Source organism: Scardinius erythrophthalmus, assembly GCF_964197995.2.
Source record: "Scardinius erythrophthalmus genome assembly, chromosome: 8".
In the NCBI taxonomy this organism is placed as follows: Eukaryota; Metazoa; Chordata; class Actinopteri; order Cypriniformes; family Leuciscidae; genus Scardinius; species Scardinius erythrophthalmus.
In genome coordinates this window covers 16,282,217-16,304,900 of record NC_138228.1, presented here as the reverse complement: position 1 = coordinate 16,304,900, position 22,684 = coordinate 16,282,217, and the positions used below count along the sequence as shown (strand labels likewise).

At 36.7% G+C, this 22,684-nt stretch overlaps 1 protein-coding gene across 3 annotated transcripts in view; it reads left to right on the top strand.

Moving 5' to 3' along the window:
• sema3ab (sema domain, immunoglobulin domain (Ig), short basic domain, secreted, (semaphorin) 3Ab) overlaps positions 1-19,758 on the top strand; it is a 52,103-nt gene extending 32,345 nt beyond the window's left edge. For all 3 annotated transcript variants that reach the window (XM_081372570.1, XM_081372571.1, XM_081372569.1), the window contains 14 exons: positions 483-602; positions 841-934; positions 3,045-3,164; positions 4,334-4,476; positions 7,842-7,956; positions 8,071-8,140; positions 8,295-8,439; positions 8,543-8,762; positions 8,856-8,947; positions 9,176-9,217; positions 10,187-10,344; positions 12,468-12,535; positions 16,746-16,891; positions 17,773-19,758. In XM_081372570.1, coding sequence (XP_081228696.1) covers positions 483-602; positions 841-934; positions 3,045-3,164; positions 4,334-4,476; positions 7,842-7,956; positions 8,071-8,140; positions 8,295-8,439; positions 8,543-8,762; positions 8,856-8,947; positions 9,176-9,217; positions 10,187-10,344; positions 12,468-12,535; positions 16,746-16,891; positions 17,773-18,243 — 2,004 coding nt within the window. In that variant the 3' untranslated portion in view covers positions 18,244-19,758. The remainder of the gene's footprint in view (positions 1-482; positions 603-840; positions 935-3,044; positions 3,165-4,333; positions 4,477-7,841; positions 7,957-8,070; positions 8,141-8,294; positions 8,440-8,542; positions 8,763-8,855; positions 8,948-9,175; positions 9,218-10,186; positions 10,345-12,467; positions 12,536-16,745; positions 16,892-17,772) is intronic.
• Positions 19,759-22,684: the final 2,926 nt, after the last annotated feature.

Sequence of the window (22,684 nt, the reverse complement as noted above, 5' to 3'; positions counted from 1 at the left end):
TATATATATATATATATATATATAAATCCTTTTAAATATAATATGCTTCTTTTGTATTATTCTGCTATTATATATAGCCTATATATATATAATTATTTGTTTTCTTTGCTATTTTGTAAAAACAGCTTGTAAATCAAACTAAATTAAGTGTTTTGAAAATCTAAAAATGCAGAAAGTTTTGTGTACATAAAAAACATAAACCATAAAACGTGTGTGTGTGTGTGTGTGTAGGCGATAAGCTGTCTGTGTCTGTTGCCATTTGTTGACACAGATGGGATGTGTTTATTTATCTGAGAACGCAGTGACGACTGTGAATCAAGAAATGCTGGTGCACCACTGATTTAGTTTGCTTTTCTCTCTGTCAAGTTCAAGACCGTTGTTTTGGAAGTTTCTGTTGGTAAAATATTGGCTATATCAATATAAATGCTGTTTTCTGATCATTAAACACAATGTTGATGTTGACTCTTTCTCTCTCTCTGCAGAAAGAGTGCTCTAACTTCATAAAGGTTCTGCAGCCGTTTAACCAGACGCACTTGTATGTGTGTGGAACAGGATCCTTCCATCCTGTCTGTGCTTATGTGGAAGTGGGCAAACGCCCGGAGGTAAACTCATCACATCAGTTAATCTTTCACAGTTTATCAGCTGTTCTATTCTATGTGACTTTTGATTATTTAGCAGTCACAGATAAGACCATAAAATGAATCATAAAATTTCTCCTCCCTGTTAGCGAATCACTGAGCAGCCTTTCAAGAAGTGTTTAACAATGAAATGTGAGCGAAATTTTATGAATGTTTCATTGTGGATTTGCGTAAGATTGATTGTGTGCTTGTTTCTATCCAGGACAACATCTTTCGGTTAGGGTCGTCAAACTTTGAGAATGGCCGTGGAAAGAGTCCCTATGACCCCAAACTGCTGACTGCTTCCATGCTAATCGGTGAGTGTGTGAGGCAATTTGATTTTCTGCTTAATATTATTCAATTTAGTGTAATCCCAGAATCCTGTATTAAATGTATGGTAATTTGATGGGACATTGAAGTCACATTTGCGACCAAAATTTAATTTAAAGGGTCTTAAAAGGGTTGGTGATGTATTTTATTCAAACTATAAATTGGAATGATACGTTCTTCACTTTTAACACGTAAATAGTCACATGACCCCATTGCCCCTCTGAAAGATGTTTGTGTCAGATCCATAAAATGAAGCAAGTAATAGGTTACTATGTGAATATATCAATTGTAAAATTTAAGACCAGTGGAACCGAAAACACTGAAACACTGATATTGGTATCTGACTGATTCAATAATATAATTATTTATTTTACTATATTTATTTACTCTGGACTTATTTCATCATTTTGTGTTCATTTGTATCATTTCTAATTATAATAGTAATAATAATATAAATTCTTATAAAGTATATATAAAGTGAATATTACTATAATTACAAAAAATTGTAACAATATATATTTAAAAAAATATTTTAACATAAATTTGTCTTTACTTCACGTTAATTCACGTTACTTCACGTTACTTTACTTTAGTGAGGTCCAAGTACAAATCCACATTGAGAAAATCTGGGTTTCAAAATTTTATTCAAATCAAGTGTAGCGTCAGTTCTGGCAGGTCACGTTAGTCAAGCTCGCATCAGCTGTCTCTCAGCTGATCCACGTCTACCTATAGGAATACGACGCCTATCACTGTATACATACAGTATATAAGTTCCTTCAGTATTACCAGCAGCTATCGCGTTTCTCAAGAGCTAAATACCCTCCTCCATCCCCAGCTCCTCCTCTCGTCAGTCAAGATTTGGCATTCTGATTCCCCTTGAATCAGAATAAATTCTCGAATCATGTTGTACTTTAAAATCTTGAATTTATGATCTGCATACATTCATGTTGGTTCTGTTCTGTTTACCTTAAGGGGGGTTATTGCAATAAGGGAGAGCATGCTGCTCTCCCTGCTCTTATCCATGCTAGGCTACATGGATGCGCAGAGAGTTCTTGCCCATAACAGAACCATACCGCCAATCCAAACTGTATGCTAATTGTCAATCATATTTGACGATAGTGGTCCTGACAGAAATCTGGAAATAAGCAGAAAGTTCCATGACTTTGAAAAATATTTAAACAATAATAATACCTACACTGTAAAATTCAACAAGTTAACTCAACTCAAACCGATTGAGGAAACTGATTGCGGCAAACCATTTAAGTTTAAAAATAAATACATATGAGTATTGTGAACTTATATATATTGAGTCATCAACTTAAATGGTTTGCTGCAATCAGTTTCCTCAATCGGTTTGAGTTGAGTTAACTTGTTGGGTTTTACAGTGTATAATTTCTGAAATTCATGTATAATTTTCATCTCAACCTGTAATAAAAGAGAGAGTCAGAACATGTTTCTCTTCTCAATAGCCAGGTCTGTTATGCTTCATTGAGCTGGTTTATTTAGCTCTCTGAGAAATTAATTTAACTATAAACAGAACATAAAGAAGATTTGGTTAGTTACTGTAGCGACAATGAATAAACATTCATTATGTGTGTGTGTGTGTGTGTGTGTGTGTGTGTGTGTGTGTGTGTGTGTGTGTGTGTGTGTGTGTGTGTGTGTGTGTGTGTTTGGTGTGTGGCAGTACATAATCCAGAGTGTGTTTTGCTTTGGTTCATGTGTTCTAAATTGAAACTCAACACCCTTGATTAGTGGTCTCTCTTCAAGATGACCAGTGCAGACTGTTCCTCTGGTTTAGTGCTCTACCTACAGAGCGTTATACTGTTAAATCTCTCGTCTCAGATTAAAGGTCACTTATGACACACACACACACACACAGTCCCATTCTCTCACGCCATCCCTGAGCGTGAAATTGCCTGTGCGTGTTGACTGTCACACCTCTTTGAATCCTCACCTGAGCCGTTATTAAAGTTTACAAAACCCAGATTGAACTAGATCCTCCCGCTCCCGTCTCCTGATATTTTATTCTTGCCATCCACTTTGAACTCACATTAACCCTCCTGAATATGAGTTTTAATTGGCGTTTTTGATCATCAGATGGGGAACTGTATGCTGGGACATCAGCAGACTTCATGGGCCGGGACTTTGCCATTTTCCGAACTTTAGGCAAGCACCATCCAATCAGAACGGAGCAGCACGACTCCAGATGGCTCAATGGTGAGACATGCAAAAAACACATTTACACAGCAGTCATGACTTTTTATATATTTAAAATGAATGCAAACAAATACACGTACTTGATACACATGCACTACCGTTGAATGAATTATTAAATATTTTTGATTCCAATGCTCACCAAGGCTGCATTTATTTGAAAAATACAGGAAAAAAGCAGTAATATTGTGAAATATTACAATTTAAACTTTTTTTTTTTAAAACTGTATTTTAAACAGCATTTTTATAAGTGTTTTATGGTCGGATTGAAAACAAAAAAGTGTGAAAGTCTCAGATATATAGAATTAATACACAGAATAAAACATAAAAACTTTAAAGGAATGGTTAACCCTCAATATACAGGACATTTATATAATTTTATCACAACATCTTGATAAAAATATTATTTTATGGTCATGTTTTGCATGAACTACCCACACAAATGTGCAGTTTTATATGTGAGAGAAACAGAGAATTCTTTAACTAGAAAAACTGGATTTTTAATCTCTATCTGAAAAAAAAGAAGAAGAATGTCCCGACCTCACAGCTTGTGTGCTAACATGTATGAGTGTTTGTGCAAATCTGATGGAATTAGGATTATATACCAAATAGCGTCATTCATTTCCTCATACTTCTTCTTTTTTTTTTTTTTTTTTTTTACTGAATTAGAGTAAATGAATGCCTTTGCCTCCAGTGAACATGTTTTGCGTCATAGTAGTGTGTGTGTGTGTGTGTGTGTGTGTGTGTGTGTGTGTGTGTGTGCTGTAGATGTGGTGAGCTGACTGTCTATGTCACTGTGAGTTAGTGCCACAGTGCTGGTGATGTGAGCTTACAGTATGTGATGTGGCTGTTGGTTCTCTGTGAATAAAGCAATAACCCTGAATACTCATGAAAAACAGGCTGTGAAAAGCTGGGGCCCACAACACTGCAAATAGAACCTACGGGAGTTTAACATCTCACTAAGACGCGCACACACACACGCACACACACACAGTGCAAAAGTAGATTTGAAGAGTCAGATTCATTCACCTATACAGTATAAACAATAAAATTTAATTTGCAATGTGAATAATCTCTTGTTCATTGTTCTGTACTAGTTTTGGATAAATTATTTTTGCTGTATTATGTATTTTTATACTTTAGTGTTAATGCGTTGTTTGTTGTCCATCCAGATCCAAGATTTGTCAGCGTGTATCTCATCCCAGAGAGTGACAACCCTGAAGATGACAAGATCTATCTGTTCTTCAGAGAGAACGCCATTGATGGGGAGCAAATTAGCAAAGCCACACACGCCAGAATCGGACAGCTGTGCAAGGTACACAGACTCTTCAAAATAATATATTGTCGCCTCATTTTGTGATACAAAGCTACATCAGCTCAAAAAAGGAAGTTATTTCAAACACTCGACTGATGTTATGAAGAGAGTTTGGAGTAAAAACATGCTATTAAAGGGATAGTTCACCCCAAAATGAAAATTCTGTCATCATTTACTCAACCTCAATTTGTCCCAAACCTGAATTCATTTCTTTGTTCTGCTGTAGTTTAAAGGAAGAATGTTTGTAAGCAGATCTCGCCCCCCATTGACTACCATAGTAGGAAAAAAAATACTATGGTAGTCAATGGGGGGTGAGATCTGCTTCCTTGTATATCTTAGAAGACTGGAATTATCAGTTCTGTTTCAACTTTGCCCCAGATCCACCCTAGGCTCATTGGAAAAACACCTCTACCTACATTTTCGCAAAAATACATAAGCCTACAATTCACTGAAGTTTCCAACTGAAATGAACTATATGGCAGTAAACCACCAAATACTTTTATTCCTTTTCACACAAATTACGGTTACAGGGGCAGATTATCTATCAATAAAGACTTATGTTCGTGCGGTTCCATACACAATACTACTGTATATGACCTCAAAACACTTTTCCCAAAGTACATGATTTGTAAGCTAATAACGTCCCATAAAATAGGATTTATGGCAATAGAGATCAAAGACTTGCACTGTAAAAGCAAGATAAAATGGCATGCTTTGCTTCAAAACATGGTTGCTTCAGCAAATGTGTTTTTTTTTTTTTTCCTCACATTTGGTTTAGTTTAGTGACCTTATTTTCAAACCTGATAGAGAATTAACCCTTCAGTGCCACTCACTGGACATTTCATTTAAGAACTGCTGATACGTACAACAACTAACGTAATAAAATGTTGCCATATTTGCGTTCATTTGATAAAGCCTAACTTTTTTTAAGCACCACTCACTAGGCACTTTGAAAATATTACGCAAAGTTATGTCATTTAGCAAAAATGTTTGAAATGAAATGTTTTTTCAGTGCCCATGGGTTACCCAGATGTTTTTCTAAAATAAAAATAGTCACAAATAATAGCAAACAGTATGAGTATAGAGAATGAATGCGGCTAGCATAGCTCCGATAATTTGATCTAGGAAGATTTCCCAATTGAAATCTTTGACATTTTGATTGTACACTTTGTTACAGTATCTTGGTGGATTTGAGCACAAGTCTTATTCTCAAGAGAATAATGTAAGAAACAGAAGACTGCTTCCTTTTAATTTCATTATCTAGGAAAGATGATTAAAATATTAACAAGATCTCCTATTTGATTTGTCTTTGCTGTGATAATGCATACACACAAACCTTTTCTCCATTCCTCTTCTTCTCATAGTGTCGAGACAGGTAGCAGGATGGCCAGAGCCAGTGTTTTTGCATTAGGCTTCAACTCTGCTGTTTTGCGGCCTTGCTTTTTACCCCCCACCGTGAAACTTAAGAGATGCCTAAAATGTCACAGGAGCCGTCAGGCAAGAAAACAAAGACTCCTCTGTGGAGAAAATGTGAGACTTTGGCAGACTCGCTCAGCTCAAGTGCGAGTCTACCGCTTGAAGCGGTAGAAAGGTGTTCTCAATTACAGCTCGCTCAGTATTCCGGTATGACTGGAATCCTCCCTTCACCGTCGCAGACAATTGTCTCATTATGCAGAGTGTGTGTTTAGTTAATGCAATGCATTTTCCAGCCCTGCTAATTAGAGCTGATCAATCCAAAGCAAGGGAGACTGTTTATATTGCTCATGTGTTTCAAATGCCGACTGCCAGGTTTTTGGTGTAAAACGTGTGTGTAAATGCACATGCACACACCTCGTTAGTTTAAATGCATTTCTTTTTAAACCAAGCTGCCAAAATGACTTGTTTTGTTCTTGCCCCTCTTTATTATGTAATAGAAGTTAATACATTAGCGCAAGGCTGGCTGTTTATTTTTTATCATGTGAATGTATCAGTAGAATGCTGTAATCAACACTTTCCACAATTAGTTAATCTCAGCTAGCCTGACTACGTCAGACTTCGTACTTCCGCTCAATTTAATTTTGCTTCTGTACTCAGTCTGAGACAGCGTAATAGCTTTCCGTTTTCCTCCGGCCTGAAAACAGCCGGCCAATCAACGAACAGAGGGCGGGCTGAGAGCCGTGATGATGTAGACACTGACTGTACCGTGGATGCGTAGATTTACTTCACATAATCTGCAAAAGTCGTTCACAGCCATGTTCACTTCGGTATTTCGCTCGATGGTTTTGTTTTCGCATCATACATGTGTTTACTGTGGAAGTTAGATGCGGCTGAGCATGCGCATAACACACGCCATAACCAAACGTTATGTGATTGGCTTACGGGAAACCAATGATTTTAAACTTCAGACAATCGCCCCCCGCGAGAAAGAAAACGCTTTTCTATTATGCCATTCCAGACTCTGTCTACGAAGCAAAGCGAAGTAGCAGAGTTTGGTATTACCAGGCTAAATCTCAGCAGCTGTAATGGTAAAAATGTTGTAAAAGTTTTGAAAATTGTTGAAAAGTATCTAAGAGACACAGGGACTTTTATTTCTAAATTATGACAGTTTTTGATGTAAAAATCTTGCATTATGAAATTAAATTCATGAACACTTTTATCACATTTTAATAGAAATTGAGATATTTTGCTGATGTTTAGTCATGTTGATAGTTGCCCCTGCTAAGAACATTTTATGTTTTTTGTTTTGTTTGTTTGTGCTCCTGAAATGAATGAAAGGTTACACTTTATTTTGGTAGTACACTTTAGACATTCTACTAACTATAAGTAATTTTGCAATTACTTGTCAACTACCAGTCATTATATTAGTAGTAGACTGTCTACAACAACATGTCAACTAGCTTTAATTAATTTGCAACTACGTCAACTAACTCTCTTTAGAGTATTAAGTATTAGTAGACTTTTGGGGAGCATTAAAATAAAGTGTTAGCAGATAATAAGCAGACAGACTTCTAATACTCTAATGACTGGTAGTTGACATGTAATTGCTAAGTTACTTATAGTTAGTAGAATGTCTAAAGGTGACTAAGAAATTGGACAGATGTTATTCTGAAAAATCTACACTATTCTATAAATCTTTAAGACTTTTTAAATGTTTAAATGCAGTTGTCAAGTCAAAATTCACTTATATGTATTATATGCATTTCTTTGAATTTCCTAATTTGACTTCCTTAAATTGAAATCTCTAAACTAGTTCAAGCATCCCTGCCTATAGCATCATGACCTTAAGTTTTGCATGGACAAGCAACACTCACATTTTACTCAGAAAATGTAAAAAACAAAACTTGAAATATGTTTGATACGAGTTGGTTTTAATTTGTTTTTGACAGAACGACTTTGGGGGCCACAGGAGTTTGGTGAACAAATGGACCACCTTCCTGAAGGCCCGTTTAATCTGTTCCGTTCCTGGCCTGAACGGCATTGACACACACTTTGATGAACTACGTAAGTTACCCACGCTATGACAATACCTTCATCCTTTGCTCTTCGGCCCTACTTCGACGTATTTAGTTGACCACTCACAGTTGCCTCACTGAAATTGTATTTGATCGTTTCCAGAGGATGTTTTTCTCATGAGCTCCAAGGATCCGAAAAACCCTATTATCTATGCTGTATTTACAACATCCAGGTATTAAAACATCCAATTTGCACCAAATTCCCATTTCCCACCAAGCCTGTCTGCTTATTCTGTCTTTTTATATTCAAAGCTTGATAATTGTGTCTTAAGTCTCTAAAGGTGAACCTGTGAAAAAACTCATAATTACTGTTTCTCGGGTTTACAGTAACATCTTTAAGGGCTCAGCGGTATGCATGTACAGTATGGCAGATATCAGGAGGGTGTTTCTGGGCCCGTATGCCCACCGAGATGGACCCAACTACCAATGGGTACCATTTTTGGGTAGAGTGCCGTACCCAAGACCTGGCACGGTAAGACGGCTAATCCGTGCAGATACCTTTGTACAATTTACTTTTCAAATGAAAGTGAATTGCCTGCTATGATTTTAACACACGTTCTCCTGGATGCTGACAGTGCCCCAGCAAAACGTTTGATGGTTTTGAATCAACAAAGGACTTTCCTGACGACGTTGTCACATTTGCCAGAAGCCACCCGGCCATGTACAACCCAGTGTTCCCCATCAATAACCGTCCAATCATAATCAAAACTGATGTTGACTACCAGTTCACTCAGATAGTGGTGGACAGGGTCGAGGCGGAGGACGGCCAGTATGATGTCATGTTTATCGGCACTGGTGTGTAGTTTTTTAAATAATGTGATTTATATGTTTTTTTCAGCATGTGCTTTATGTAAAACACAAGTTAATCATGTTATTTTTCAACCATAGACATGGGCACAGTTCTTAAGGTGGTTTCCATCCCTAGAGGAACATGGCATGACCTTGAGGAAGTCCTGTTGGAAGAGATGACTGTGTTCAGAGTGAGTCTTTTATAGAGATTTATTTCCAAAAGGTTTAATATTAGTATTGTTTTTCCTAGAAAACAAAATACTGTACATTCTACGCTGTAGCGTTTCCCCACCAAAACACTCTAAAGGCACTATTTATAGACTTTTATCAATTTTCCCCTTGTTCATACTGAGAAATATTTTGTAATAATTTGGTGATAAACAATATGAAGTACATAAAAAAACAACATCTTTTTACAGGAACCAACAGCCATTACTGCCATGGAACTCTCCACAAAGCAGGTATGTATTATGAGAACTCCAATCAACTCATCCCTTAATGCAATAAAGGTGGTGAAAGCAGCTCTTTATAAGTGGCGGCATTGAACATGATTCTATTAGGCAAGACTGAGCAACATAATTGGTTTGATAGGTGAGAAGTGCAGGGAACAGAGTGAATCTAAAGTAGCCTAAACAGGCCTAATACTTTATAGTACACAGGTGCACATGGATGGCTGGATGGATGTAGATAGATAGATAGATAGATAGATAGATAGATAGATAGATAGATAGATAGATAGATAGATAGATAGATAGATAGATAGATAGATAGATAGATAGATAGATAGATAGATAGATAGATAGATAGATAGATAGATAGATAGATAGATAGATAGATAGATAGATAGATAGATAGATAGATAGATAGATAGATAGATAGATAGATAGATAGATAGATAGATAGATAGATAGATAGATAGATAGATAGATAGATAGATAGATAGAGGTGTTTTGTAGGAAAATTGCTACGCCACACTGCATTTTGTTGACAGAGGTGATATAGACCAACCAGATTTATCATGTACCAAAAAACCCCAACACAGCTTTCAGTCTTAGGCTGGGTCACATATACACACGTTGCTTGGCTTCAATCAACATTACGCAGAACAGGGTCTGCTGTCACAGTCACTCACAGAACACGGCAACATGAGGTATTGCCATTAGAGGCCACACATACACACACACTGTCACTCACACCAGCTGTTTTTTTACACTCAGGACTGCAGCGTGAGCTCTCCTTTAGACGGTGTGAATAATCAAACAGACACTGAGAGGTTATCTGAAGCGATACATTATTAAAAACCTGCGTACAAGCCCAGAGAAAGTTCCCGTATCCTCAGTGAATCCTCAGCTATCACACCAGCACAGACCATACAAACTTTGCCGTCATTGTTTCAGGGATGTCTCAATCGCTCTGCTCTATCTTTACAGCAACAACTCTATCTTGGATCCACCATTGGGGTTTCTCAGATGCCTCTGCATCGCTGTGACGTGTACGGGAAGGCCTGCGCCGAGTGCTGTCTGGCACGTGATCCTTACTGTGCCTGGGACGGCTCACAGTGTTCCCGATACTTCCCAACTGCTAAGAGGTACAGTGACGAACACAGAAACACTACAAAGTTGACCTAAGATGAAAAGATGCTCCTTTCCACTGAGTTTTGTGCTGTTTTTGTTTTTTTACAATGAGCATCTGAATTCCTTTCAGATTGCTAATATACTTTATACCAAAAGCTACTGTTTTTTGTCAAAGTTGTTTTAGTTAACATTTAGTTTAAATTAGGTTTTAGTAATGACATGCTATGTTTAGGCTGCATCTCAAAGCACAACATGCAACACAGCACTGCAAACTTAAAGGAGTATTTTAGTAATATTTATTTGCTATTTTAGTATTTATTAATATTTTGAATTAGCTTTTTGTTTGGGGTTTTAGTTTTCATTTTATTTTAGGTTTTAATAGTTTTATGTGATTTTTGTCTTTTTCAATAGTGTGTTTTTTATATTTAGCTTTAATTTATTTTTATTTCAATTAGTTGGCAAGGAAACATTTATATATATTCTCTTTTAATTTTTAGCTAATATTTGTATTAATTTATTAAATTAATTCGTTTAAAATACATTTTTAAATGAATTAAAATTAAATAAATTAACGACAACCATTTTTTTAAAACAGTTTTAATTAACAATAACAACACGTAGTTGAAACAAAAATTAACACCAGAATGAAAATTCTGTCATAATTTACTCACCGTCATATCATTTTCAAACCTATATGATTGTCTTTCTTCCATGGAACACAAAAGGAGATTTTTAGTAATGTCTGAGCTGCACAGTCTATACTGTACATAAATAAAATAAAATATCTTGACTAGGGGCTGGCACAAAAAAGTACATAAGAAGTACCAAAAAAGTCTTCTTAAGCCATATAATAGGTTTGTGGATGGAACAAACCAATAAAGTTTCAGATTTTTTATTAAAATATAAGAAGTTTCTCAGCAAATACTGACTTGAATTTCTATCTGTTTCTCTCACAAAGCTATTGTATGTCTTAGCACGCATGTTGCATGCACTATATTTGTGATTCTTACTGTATTTTTAATATAGAACTTTAACAGCAGAATTATTTTATTAATATTTATATACAATTTTATTTATACTGGTTTTATTTTTTATTTTTTTCCCTTTTTTGGGTAAACTTAAAGTCTGCGTGAACCGGAAGTTGCAAACGAAAAAGTTTTCTCCAGTGTTGTGACGTATTTCCCAGTGAAACGGAATATTGAACAGAGGGCAGGGTTTTACTCTAGCGTTCCTCCTCTCCATCTCTGCTCATAACAGACTAACGGTTTGAGGGGAGTGGTTAAGCGTTTCCCAAACCAAGCCGTTAAACCCACGTCATCAGGGAAGGTCCTCCAAAGCAGAGGGGAGGGGCATTTTCAGATTTTGATTAAAGATTACGAAGCCAAAATTTTTTTTTGTGTGGATTGACTTGCATGGATGAATTGTTCACCACAAAACGATCAATTTAGGCAAACAAAGTAAATATGGTCAATTTTGATTTCATGTGGACTTTAACCTCAATTGTACCAGTATATACTTCCCAATTAACCAAATATAGAACATTAGAAGTTTTGAAAGCACTTTTCACAATACATATCACTTCATATTTAACTTCTTGAACTTTTTGAGGTGTCCATCAAAGCCTCATTGGACTTCCCAGCTGTCCATTGTAGAAACTTATCTCCTTTGGGCCGTCAAAAGCAAACACACCCCCTGCTTAATATTTTATCTTCAATTTCCAAAACAAGAACAATATGGGTCTCACATTTACGGTCCATGTCATATTGCAGTAGCAAGAAATATGTTGGTGGACGAGGTTCTCTGAGAGGTTCTTTGTGCACTACTGGTGCTGAAAATGCCTCACATATTGCCAGCATTACCGAGTTGCCTCAAAGGTACATTCAGTACAAGACGTCTCAGGACATATATCGCATGATATCTCTTTTCATAAGGTTAAAGACTAAACAGCACAGAGCTAAAACAGGTTCCATTTCAGACACACTTATGCTCATGTAGAGCTGTGTTTGATTTACTTTGAGCATAACAAAGTGAGAGCTTTTCTGCGAGACAGATGTGTGTGGGAGTGGATATGTGAGTTTCAGTGCGCTCACACTCACCTGGCCTCTCTAATTCTCTGCTGTGTGATGTATGCTTGCAGGAGAACGAGGCGTCAGGATATCAGGAATGGAGACCCTCTGACTCAGTGTTCAGATCTGCAACACCACGGTAAATACCAGCAAATGTCAGACCGTGTTTATAATGTGTCCAACAACACACTGTTACTGTAGGTTAACAATCGCAAATCTAAACCTATACAATCTAGAACTTTATTCTAGGTCTCTACTTGATAACTAGATTTAAATACAGTACCGTTTAAAATTTGGGATTAGTAAGATGTAATAATATTAACTATTATTTACAAAGAATGCATTAAAAGGGACAGTAAATGCATTTATACTGTTACAAAAGGTATCTTTTTCAAACAAATGCTGTTTTCTTGAAATTTCTATTCATCAAAAGAATCATACATATACATATAGTATGTCTATCTATCTATCTATCTATCTATCTATCTATCTATCTATCTATCTATCTATCTATCTATCTATCTATCTATCTATCTATCTATCTATCTATCTATCTATATATATATATATATATATATATAGTATGTCTATCTATCTATCTATCTATCTATCTATCTATCTATCTATCTATCTATCTATCTATCTATCTATCTATCTATCTATCTATCTATCTATCTATCTATCTATCTATCTATCTATCTATCTATCTATCTATCTATCTATCTATCTATCTATCTATACAGTATATACACAGTATACACTCACCTAAAGGATTAATAGGAACACCTGTATTTCTCATTAATGCAATTATCTAATCAACCAATCACATGGCAGTTGCTTCAATGCATTTAGGGGTGTGGTCCTGGTCAAGACAATCTCCTGAACTCCAAACTGAATGTCAGAATGGGAAAGAAAGGTGATTTAAGCAATTTTGAGCGTGGCATGGTTGTTGGTGCCAGACGGGCCGGTCTGAGTATTTCACAATCTGCTCAGTTACCGGGATTTTCACGCACAACCATTTCTAGGGTTTACAAAGAATGGTGTGAAAAGGGAAAATATCCAGTATGCGGCAGTCCTGTGGGCGAAAATGCCTTGCTGATGCTAGAGGTCAGAGGAGAATGGGCCGACTGATTCAAGCTGATAGAAGAGCAACTTTGACTGAAATAACCACTCGTTACAACCGAGGTATGCAGCAAAGCATTTGTGAAGCCACAACACGCACAGCCTTGAGGCGGATGGGCTACAACAGCAGAAGACCCCACCGGGTACCACTCATCTCCACTACAAATAGGAAAAAGAGGCTACAATTTGCACAAGCTCACCAAAATTGGACAGTTGAAGACTGGAAAAATGTTGCCTGGTCTGATGAGTCTCGATTTCTGTTGAGACATTCAGATGGTAGAGTCAGAATTTGGCGTAAACAGAATGAGAACATGGATCCATCATGCCTTGTTACCACTGTGCAGGCTGGTGGTGGTGGTGTAATGGTGTGGGGGATGTTTTCTTGGCACACTTTAGGCCCCTTAGTGCCAATTGGGCATCGTTTAAATGCCACGGCCTACCTGAGCATTGTTTCTGACCATGTCCATCCCTTTATGACCACCATGTACCCATCCTCTGATGACTACTTCCAGCAGGATAATGCACCATGTCACAAAGCTCGAATCATTTCAAATTGGTTTCTTGAACATGACACTGAGTTCACTGTACTAAAATGGCCCCCACAGTCACCAGATCTCAACCCAATAGAGCATCTTTGGGATGGGGTGGAACGGGAGCTTCATGCCCTGGATGTGGATCCCACAAATCTCCATCAACTGCAAGATGCTATCCTATCAATATGGGCCAACATTTCTAAAGAATGCTTTCAGCACCTTGTTGAATTAATGCCACGTAGAATTAAGGCAGTTCTGAAGGCGAAAGGGGGTCAAACACAGTATTAGTATGGTGTTCCTAATAATCCTTTAGGTGAGTGTATATCACGGTTTTCACAAATATAGTTTTCAATATTTATAACAATAATAAGACATTTTTCTTGAACAACAATTCGTATTAGCATATAATAATGATTTCTGAGAAGGATAATTTGACACTGAAGACTGGAATAATGATGCTGAAAATTCAGCTTTGCCATCAGGAATAAATTACATTTTAAATATATTCAGATTAGAAAAACATTTTTTATTATTTAATAATATTTACCAATATTAAATTAACTGTTATTTGTAAAAGTTATGTTATAATTCACATTATAAAGCGGTTAGTTCCAGTCCTTGATTCTGATTGGTCAATTATTCACGATAAAACACAGCTATGACAGCTTCACCCAACAGTTCTATCTATCACTACACAACACCCCTAGCAACCACCCTTAGCAACGTGTACATATGTTTGTTCTCAATGATATTGTTCATTGAAGCTTATATATAGAGTGTTGTGAGAGATTGAGTAAGCGAGTGCACCTGCATTTACAGTAAATAAAGCACTTTCCTTCAGGTCAGTCCTATCTTCGTAATAAATAATCAGTTTGAATGTCTGCTATGACATATTGTCCTTTTAATTGGTTTCCCCGTGCCCTAGTCATTTGAGTATTTCTTCTCTGTGTTCACAAGTGTCAGTCCTTTCGATATAAAAGTCTTCTCTACTGACACACTCACTCATAAAGACAGTCTTTGCCGCCATCTAATGGTGAAATAATGTAACGTATGTTGCTGTTCACTGTCGGACTATTTATTTCCAGCGGAAGGAAGGCTTTTAGTGATTTTACTTCAGGATACAGTACAGCCTCTTGTACCTTATTGCTTACATATTATTGTTTTTACAGTACTTTATAACAAGCCTTGGTGAGCATAAGAGTCTTCTTTCAAACACATAAAAAAATCGCATAGACCCCAAACTCTTGGCTACTAGCTAGTCATTTAGCAAATGATTTAATACAAAGTGCCAAAACACCTATAACAGGGACAATTCACTTGCTCAAGGTCACAATGTTGATGGCTCATGTCTCACTTCGTATGGGGCTCAAACCAACAACCTTCTGTTTGCCAATCATGCACGACATTTCCCCAACATCATTTGTTGGTTTTGGAATAGCATTTATATCAAACAATAGCCCTAATTATATCCTAGAAAATTCTATCCTAAAAAAAAACAAAAGAAAATCTGATTTGTTGATAGGTATTGTTGGTCCAGACCAGGACAAACAAGGATGTTGATCCAAAAACATAGCCTTAATACTTGATGATAACATGCGAGCTAGAAGGCAGTCAGGGCACATTAACAGGGCGTCATACTTTTAAAATAAAACTCAGGATGTGCGGGGGTAACGAAAATTTAGAAAAATGCAGAGGAGATAATTGTAACTAATAAAAGCCTTGCATATGTGACGTGCATTCCAGGTTTGTGTTTAATTAAAGCTTTTGAAATGAAACGAGGCCTAAAAAGTCAATACCACTACGTTAATGACACATGTCTAACTGCTGAGAAACGTTTCACAGCTGTTGCAAAAATACAGGCTTTAGAACGTGCACTTATACACATCCACGCAGATATACGCTATAGCGTTCAAAAGTTTGGGGTCTGTATGATTTCTGAATGTTTGTAATGTAAAATCTTTGTAAACCTTAATGTATATATTGTGTAAATATCTTTACTGTCACTTTTTAACAACTCACTCTTGTTGAATAAAGGTATTCGTTTCTTTTTAAAATAAAACCAAAAAATCTTACAGAGCCCAAACTTTTGAATGGTAGACCACACACAGATTTCCTGTGTCGGAGTTCTGGTATAACACACCTCATTACAGTGACACCACTAACCCACAGCACTGCACTCTGATATTTCATAGTCCAAACTTAAAATAATGGTAGAAGAAAATTAAAGGCATTGGAATAGATGCCACTTAACACAACAAGTGATTTCTTTCTCTCTCTCTCTCTCTCTCTCTCTCTCTCTCTCTCTCTCTCTCTCTCTCTCTCTCTCTCTCTCTCTCTCTCTCTCTCTCTCTCTCTCTCTCTCTCTCTCTCTCTCTCTCTCTCTCTCTCTCTCTCTCTCTCTCTCTCTCTCTCTCTCTCTCTCTCTCTCTCTCTCTCTCTCTCTCTCTCTCTCTCTCTCTCTCTCTCTCTCTCTCTCTCTCTCTCTCTCTCTCGCTCGCTTGGACTCGAAACGCACTGAGAGATATAATGCTGTGATACAGACATGCTGGGTGTGATTTTGTAGTGTGATATAGCATATGGTCTGAACTATCAGTTTGTATTCTCACTGCAGGATGTCCTGTCTGTCCTGTCTCAGAATCAAGATTTCTCACTTCTCTCTGTGTTTCTGTGTTGTTTCCTCATCTATCTGAGCAGATGAGGCAGATGGCGAGAGAGATTTGCTGGATAGGGTGGTATATGGGGTTGAGAACAGCAGCTCTTTTCTGGAGTGCAGTCCTAAATCCCAGCGAGCCCTTATTTACTGGCAGTTTCAGAGACACGGAGAGGACCGCAAACAAGAGGTATGTTGTGTTGTGTAAACGGTTGAGTCCACAAGTAAAAGCCGAAGTATGAGACCACAAGGAAAAACACTTCTATTTTCTATTATATATTTTCAGCTTAACAATTTAAGTAAAAAGTTGAACATGTTTTTTTCCCCTCTTTTACTTAGCAGCACAAGCTTGATGGTCATGATCTCCAGCATGATTTGATAATGATAAAAATAGCATCATGTGCTTTACTGGGAGCAAGAACATCTGACCTTGTGGAAGAGTTCACATGATTAATGTTACATATGTGCTGGTTTGATTCATGGTTGGTTATTTATTTATTCATTTACCAACCAAGATATTTGACCAATATTATGCCAAACATATATATTACCAACAAAAACATATGACCAATGTCATATGACAAATTTGTATGTGTGAACAAAAAAATCACACTAAATCTGACATTTTTAATTTCCAATTTCCAACATGGACATCCAGACAATGTTAAATAACAGGCAATAATTCATGCAAGCTTCAATAAATTACTCAAAATTCCTCAAAATTGTGGAAAAAGTATAAAAAGTATTATATATACATATATAAAATATTTGTTTATACTTTTATAATATAAATAAACATAAAAGTGTAATATATATATATATATATACAGTACATATATATATATATACAGTACATATATAAAATACTTTTTTATTCTTTTAACTTTTATAATTTTATTTTTAACACATAAAAAGCAATCATATTAGACTAGAAAATTGAATCACTTTGGTTTATGGGGTGAATGCAGCCAAAAATGCTGAAACTGTTGTTGTCAATAATGTTTACAGTACTCAGCATGTGATTTGATCCATATGTCTGTGTTTGTGTTTAAAAATATATTTTTTTTTTAGATAAAGTCCGATGAGCGGGTGTTGGGCACAGAACAGGGTCTGTTGATCCGAACCCTTTATCAGAAGGATTCGGGTGTGTATTACTGCCATGCTGTCGAGCACGGCTTCATCCAGACCCTCCTCCGCCTCACCCTCAACGTCATTCCCTCAGAACACCTGGACGATCTCCTGCACCGAGACACGCCGGACAGCAACGATCCGGCCAAGGGCAAGATGTGGTACCGCGACTTCCTCTCCCTCATCAACCCGCCGAGCCCGAACAGCGTCGACCAGCTCTGCGAACAGGTTTGGAAGAGAGAACGGAAACAGCGCAGGCAGAAAACTAATCTGATGCACGGCAGCCAATCACACTCGAGCCAGCTCCTCCACTCCAGCCAATCACACGCCAGTAAGTGGAAGCTGCTACAGGAAAACAAGAAAGGACGCAACCGCAGGACCCACGAGATGCAGCGGGTACCCCGCAGCGTGTGACCTGGACGCCAAATAAAAAGGATGCGGAAATCCAACAGACTTCTACTGTTCCACAGACATAACGCTGAGACTGAAGACAGGAAGGGCGGAATTCCACTTCCTGTATTGTGTGTGTGAGAGAGATTTACTTGTGAACCAGAGCACATCTTCATTCACGCCTACAGTACGTATTGAGACTCAAACCCTGAGAGGATGTAATGTGATGCTAACAGATACTGAACTACCTGTAAATATGACAAAAATATACTGTGAGACAGGTTTCAGTCTGTATAAAAAACCTGTTTCATTTTATGAGGGACAAAACATGGATGCTGAAAGACCCCGTTTAACCTCCATTTAGCTGAAGCACAATCCCAGTGCATTCTGGGTAATGAACTTGTCAGTAATATTATGTGTATAGAGTGTGTTGACCTTAACATATACTGTATATCTTTGTATCAGAAATGTAGGCCCTTCTGTTTATGTACATGTACATATCCATTAATTAAGGTATTGCTTCGTTATGGTTTATTCTTCTTTTCCCCCCTTTTTCTATCTTCCTCCGCGCATTTTCTATTTTCATCTGCTGCAAAAGCAATGCCTCAGCAAATCCATTAATGGGGCGGTGTTGTTCCTCTGAATAAGCTCTTCCTGACAAGAAAAACGACAAATCTTTTCTGCTATTTTTTTAGATTAATATTTAATTTTGTACTGTGCCAGAGTATATCTAAAATATTACATAATAGTTTTATTTTATTATTTGTTGTCCTCGTTGTAAACCACTGCATTGTTAGGGTACACAAACCCTCTTCACTAACCTTTTCTCCTTAGTTATTTGTTGACTTGATTTTATCTATGTTCACATTCACGTTTATATAAAACCATTGTGGTCGAGTATGTGAAATATGGTGGCATTTATCATATACTGCCATTATGATCATTTTTGTCATGTTTGTCGCACATATTTTGGGACTATTGGTTTTCACTACATTTAGAAAAGACAAACACAAATAATTTACGAAAGACCAATCCACACTACCGCTATGGAGAGTATGTAGGATGTGTTTTCAGCTGAAGAATAATTATTTTGATTGCATAACTGTATTATTATGTTTTATAGATGGCCTTTGTAACCGCTAAAGAAATACAGGTTTAGATTTAAATTTTTAAAATCCATTCTTTTTATGTGACACTCAAGCCCATATTTGAAGTCAACATGGTCATTATGTCCGCGACCCATTTTGCTACTATAATGTGACATTTCTGAATGAAACGGCATATTTTTTTATGAATTTTATTCCCAGGGAATTAATTAAATAATGAAAAGTAGGTGTTCCCTACTATATATATAATATATATACTGTAGTCCATAAGATATTCCAAGAAAAAATAAAACATTTGTTTTTGTAAACTCTCATCAAAACTTGACATTTATTCATGTGACAAAAGCATAAGACTGGACCAATTTGTGGCATAGTTTTTTCAATCTGCCTCAATTTAGGATTGAAATAAATTGTTTGTAATGTTGTGCAAATAAGTCTCTAAAAAATTATATTTTAATTTAAGTATGAATTGCATATTGTGTATGTATCTATGCATGTATATGTATATTATTAAAACATTATTTATTAGACTTTATTTTAGACATATCTAATATATATATATATATATATATATATATATATATATATATATATATATATATATATATATATATATATATATATATATGAAGAGTTCAGATGCAAAAGCCATCTGAAATTTTCTTCTAGAATAGTCATTTTTATCAAGCTTGTATATTTAAGTTCAATAATTTCACTTAAATGGCATTGCAAATTACCTATTAATTGTCATTTAAGTGAAATTACTTAACTTAAATATACAAGCTTTATAAAAAGATCATTCTTGAAGAAAATTTCAGATGGCACTTAGAGGCTTTTGCATCTGAACTCTTCGTGTGTGTGTGTGTGTGTGTGTGTGTGTGTGTGTGTGTGTACATGCCTTAGAGATGCATTTTGATGAGAGATAACAAAAACTAATTTTATTTTCTCTGGAACAATTTATGGACTGATTAAGATTAAGTAAATCGGAAGTAAATAGTTGATTTTGATTTTATGTTGACTTTAAATATGAAAGGGCAAGGGAGGACAATTGTATAACTGTTATATAATATACTGCGTCTGTCCCTCAGCTGAGGAAAGGACAGCTGTGTTCCTAAACCTGCTGAGATCAGAGACAGAACACAGCATGGGACAAGGCTCCTGGACTCCTTGAGAAGTCCTACTTTCACATCTCACCGAATTAGTTTTAGCAAGACGTTTTTGTTGAGGCCATGCGCACAGCACACATGTATCTGAATGTAGCTGTGAACTTATAGACTATGAAAAAATGGTCCAAAATATATGCCACTGTGTACAAACTGCATGTGAATTTACAGCACCACTCACTTCTATACTCGTTTACAGTAGCTGTTCTTGTTAATGAGTGATTTGTCTGGCGTTGGATTCCAGGTGGTGCTTAAGCATATTCTGCTATTCATGACAGATGGTGTTATCTACAGGCATAATTAACTTCTGCCTGATAAACTCTCTCCCATTGTAGCTAAATATATAACCAACAGGAAACCGCTGTAAACGAAAGGATTTCAAATGCAAAACTTAAAAGTATGAACTCGATTGGTCAGCTCTGTTTGGATGGACCTTGGGCAGAAAAGGACGGCCTTGCTTAGACTTTCGCAGGGACTTTCTTGAACTGGAAATGGGGGACAAAGACATGAAAATGCTGCTGTAAATTATTCATTTCTGGCATGCATTCTGCTGTTGAAATAAATGTCTCTTCTAAAGAACCTGTTTTAGAGGGGTGGACAGCTGGATGAGTTTGTGTTTCTGATTGCCTTGGCAGTGCTGTTATGTTCTAGGTCCTCTGACCGCTACACCTGGGCCCAGGGAATATTTCTCCCTGTCTTATGTTATTTTTCTTTCCTCATGCTGGAGTTCAGTGGGTTCTCAACCATGAAACTTGTAATACTGCTGAGAAAAGCAAAGTTCTCAGGGTGAAATAACTGACACACTAACTGACACATGATAATCCATATCTATCTATCTATCTATCTATCTATCTATCTATCTATCTATCTATCTATCTATCTATCTATCTATCTATCTATCTATCTATCTATCTATCTATCTATCTATCTATCTATCTATCTATCTATCTATCTATCTATCTAAATAAGATGTGTATAATACAAGTAAAATACATACATACATACATTTTTGTGTTAAAGGAGAACTCCGGTCAATTTTAACATTGAGCTCAGTTTTTTGTAAATTTGGAGTGCTGTCAATACAGAGAACAACGACAAAAATCGGTGTTGCCTACACCGTGTTATCCTCTTTTTAAAATTAGTAATCGATTGTCGAGTTCACGCGCGTGATCATAGGTAACTAAACCCATAGATATCATATAAAGGCTAGATGCCTTAAGGCGGAGTCACTTCCGGCATCACCGGCGGCCATCTTACTACAGGGCTCTGTGAATTAAGGTGAGTGATCAGCATGCACACAAATCCTCTTATCTCGGTGAAATCTTGATGGATTTACAAACGGTTTGGTTTCTTACAAACGTCATTACCATGGCTATAATTCTTTCATATGGAAGTCCATTTGTATAATTTTTCATATGTATGCAGTTTCATAGCTACATCTCTGACGTTTATAACAAACCAAACCGTTTGAAAATCGGTAGAAAATTGAGCAAGTTATGGTTATTTAAAAGTACATGCACCATGTTACAAGTGAGCGAGCACCCTGTCGTAAGATGGCCGCCGTGTGCGGACGTCGACCTCCATTGGCCAGCAGCGCGGACGAGACATCTAGCCTTTATATGATATCTATGACTAAACCTATGCGCGTGAACTCGACAATCGATTACTATGGACTTCGACCGAAAACAGGAAGAAAATACAGGTATGTGCTGGCTGAAATAACATCATTTTTATTCATATCTTTCACATCTACTGCAGTCAGATTCACCATGTTCACTCTGAAGGAATCACTCACATTAGCTGTGCACTTGTAATGACACATCAAGGATGTTAAGAGGCTAAAAGCAGTTTAAAACTTGCCCCATTGAAGTCAACAGGGTGCAAATTTTAAAAAGAGGATAACACGGTGTAGGCAACACCGATTTTTGTCATTGTTCTCTGTATTGACAGCACTCCAAATGTACAAAAAAATGAGCTCAATGTTAAAATTGACCGGAGTTCTCCTTTAAGTCTAGGAGAGAATTAATAATTACTTGTTTGTTTGAACCTACATTGGAAAGTAAAAGTAAGATGCGGAAAGCTTATTAGTAAATTGACCAGTCAGAATTTATATTTAAATGAAATCACCATAAAAAAGCGATTGAAAAACAGCAAAATGGGGGCAGGATTAAATGCGGATCCTTCCGTATTAATAAC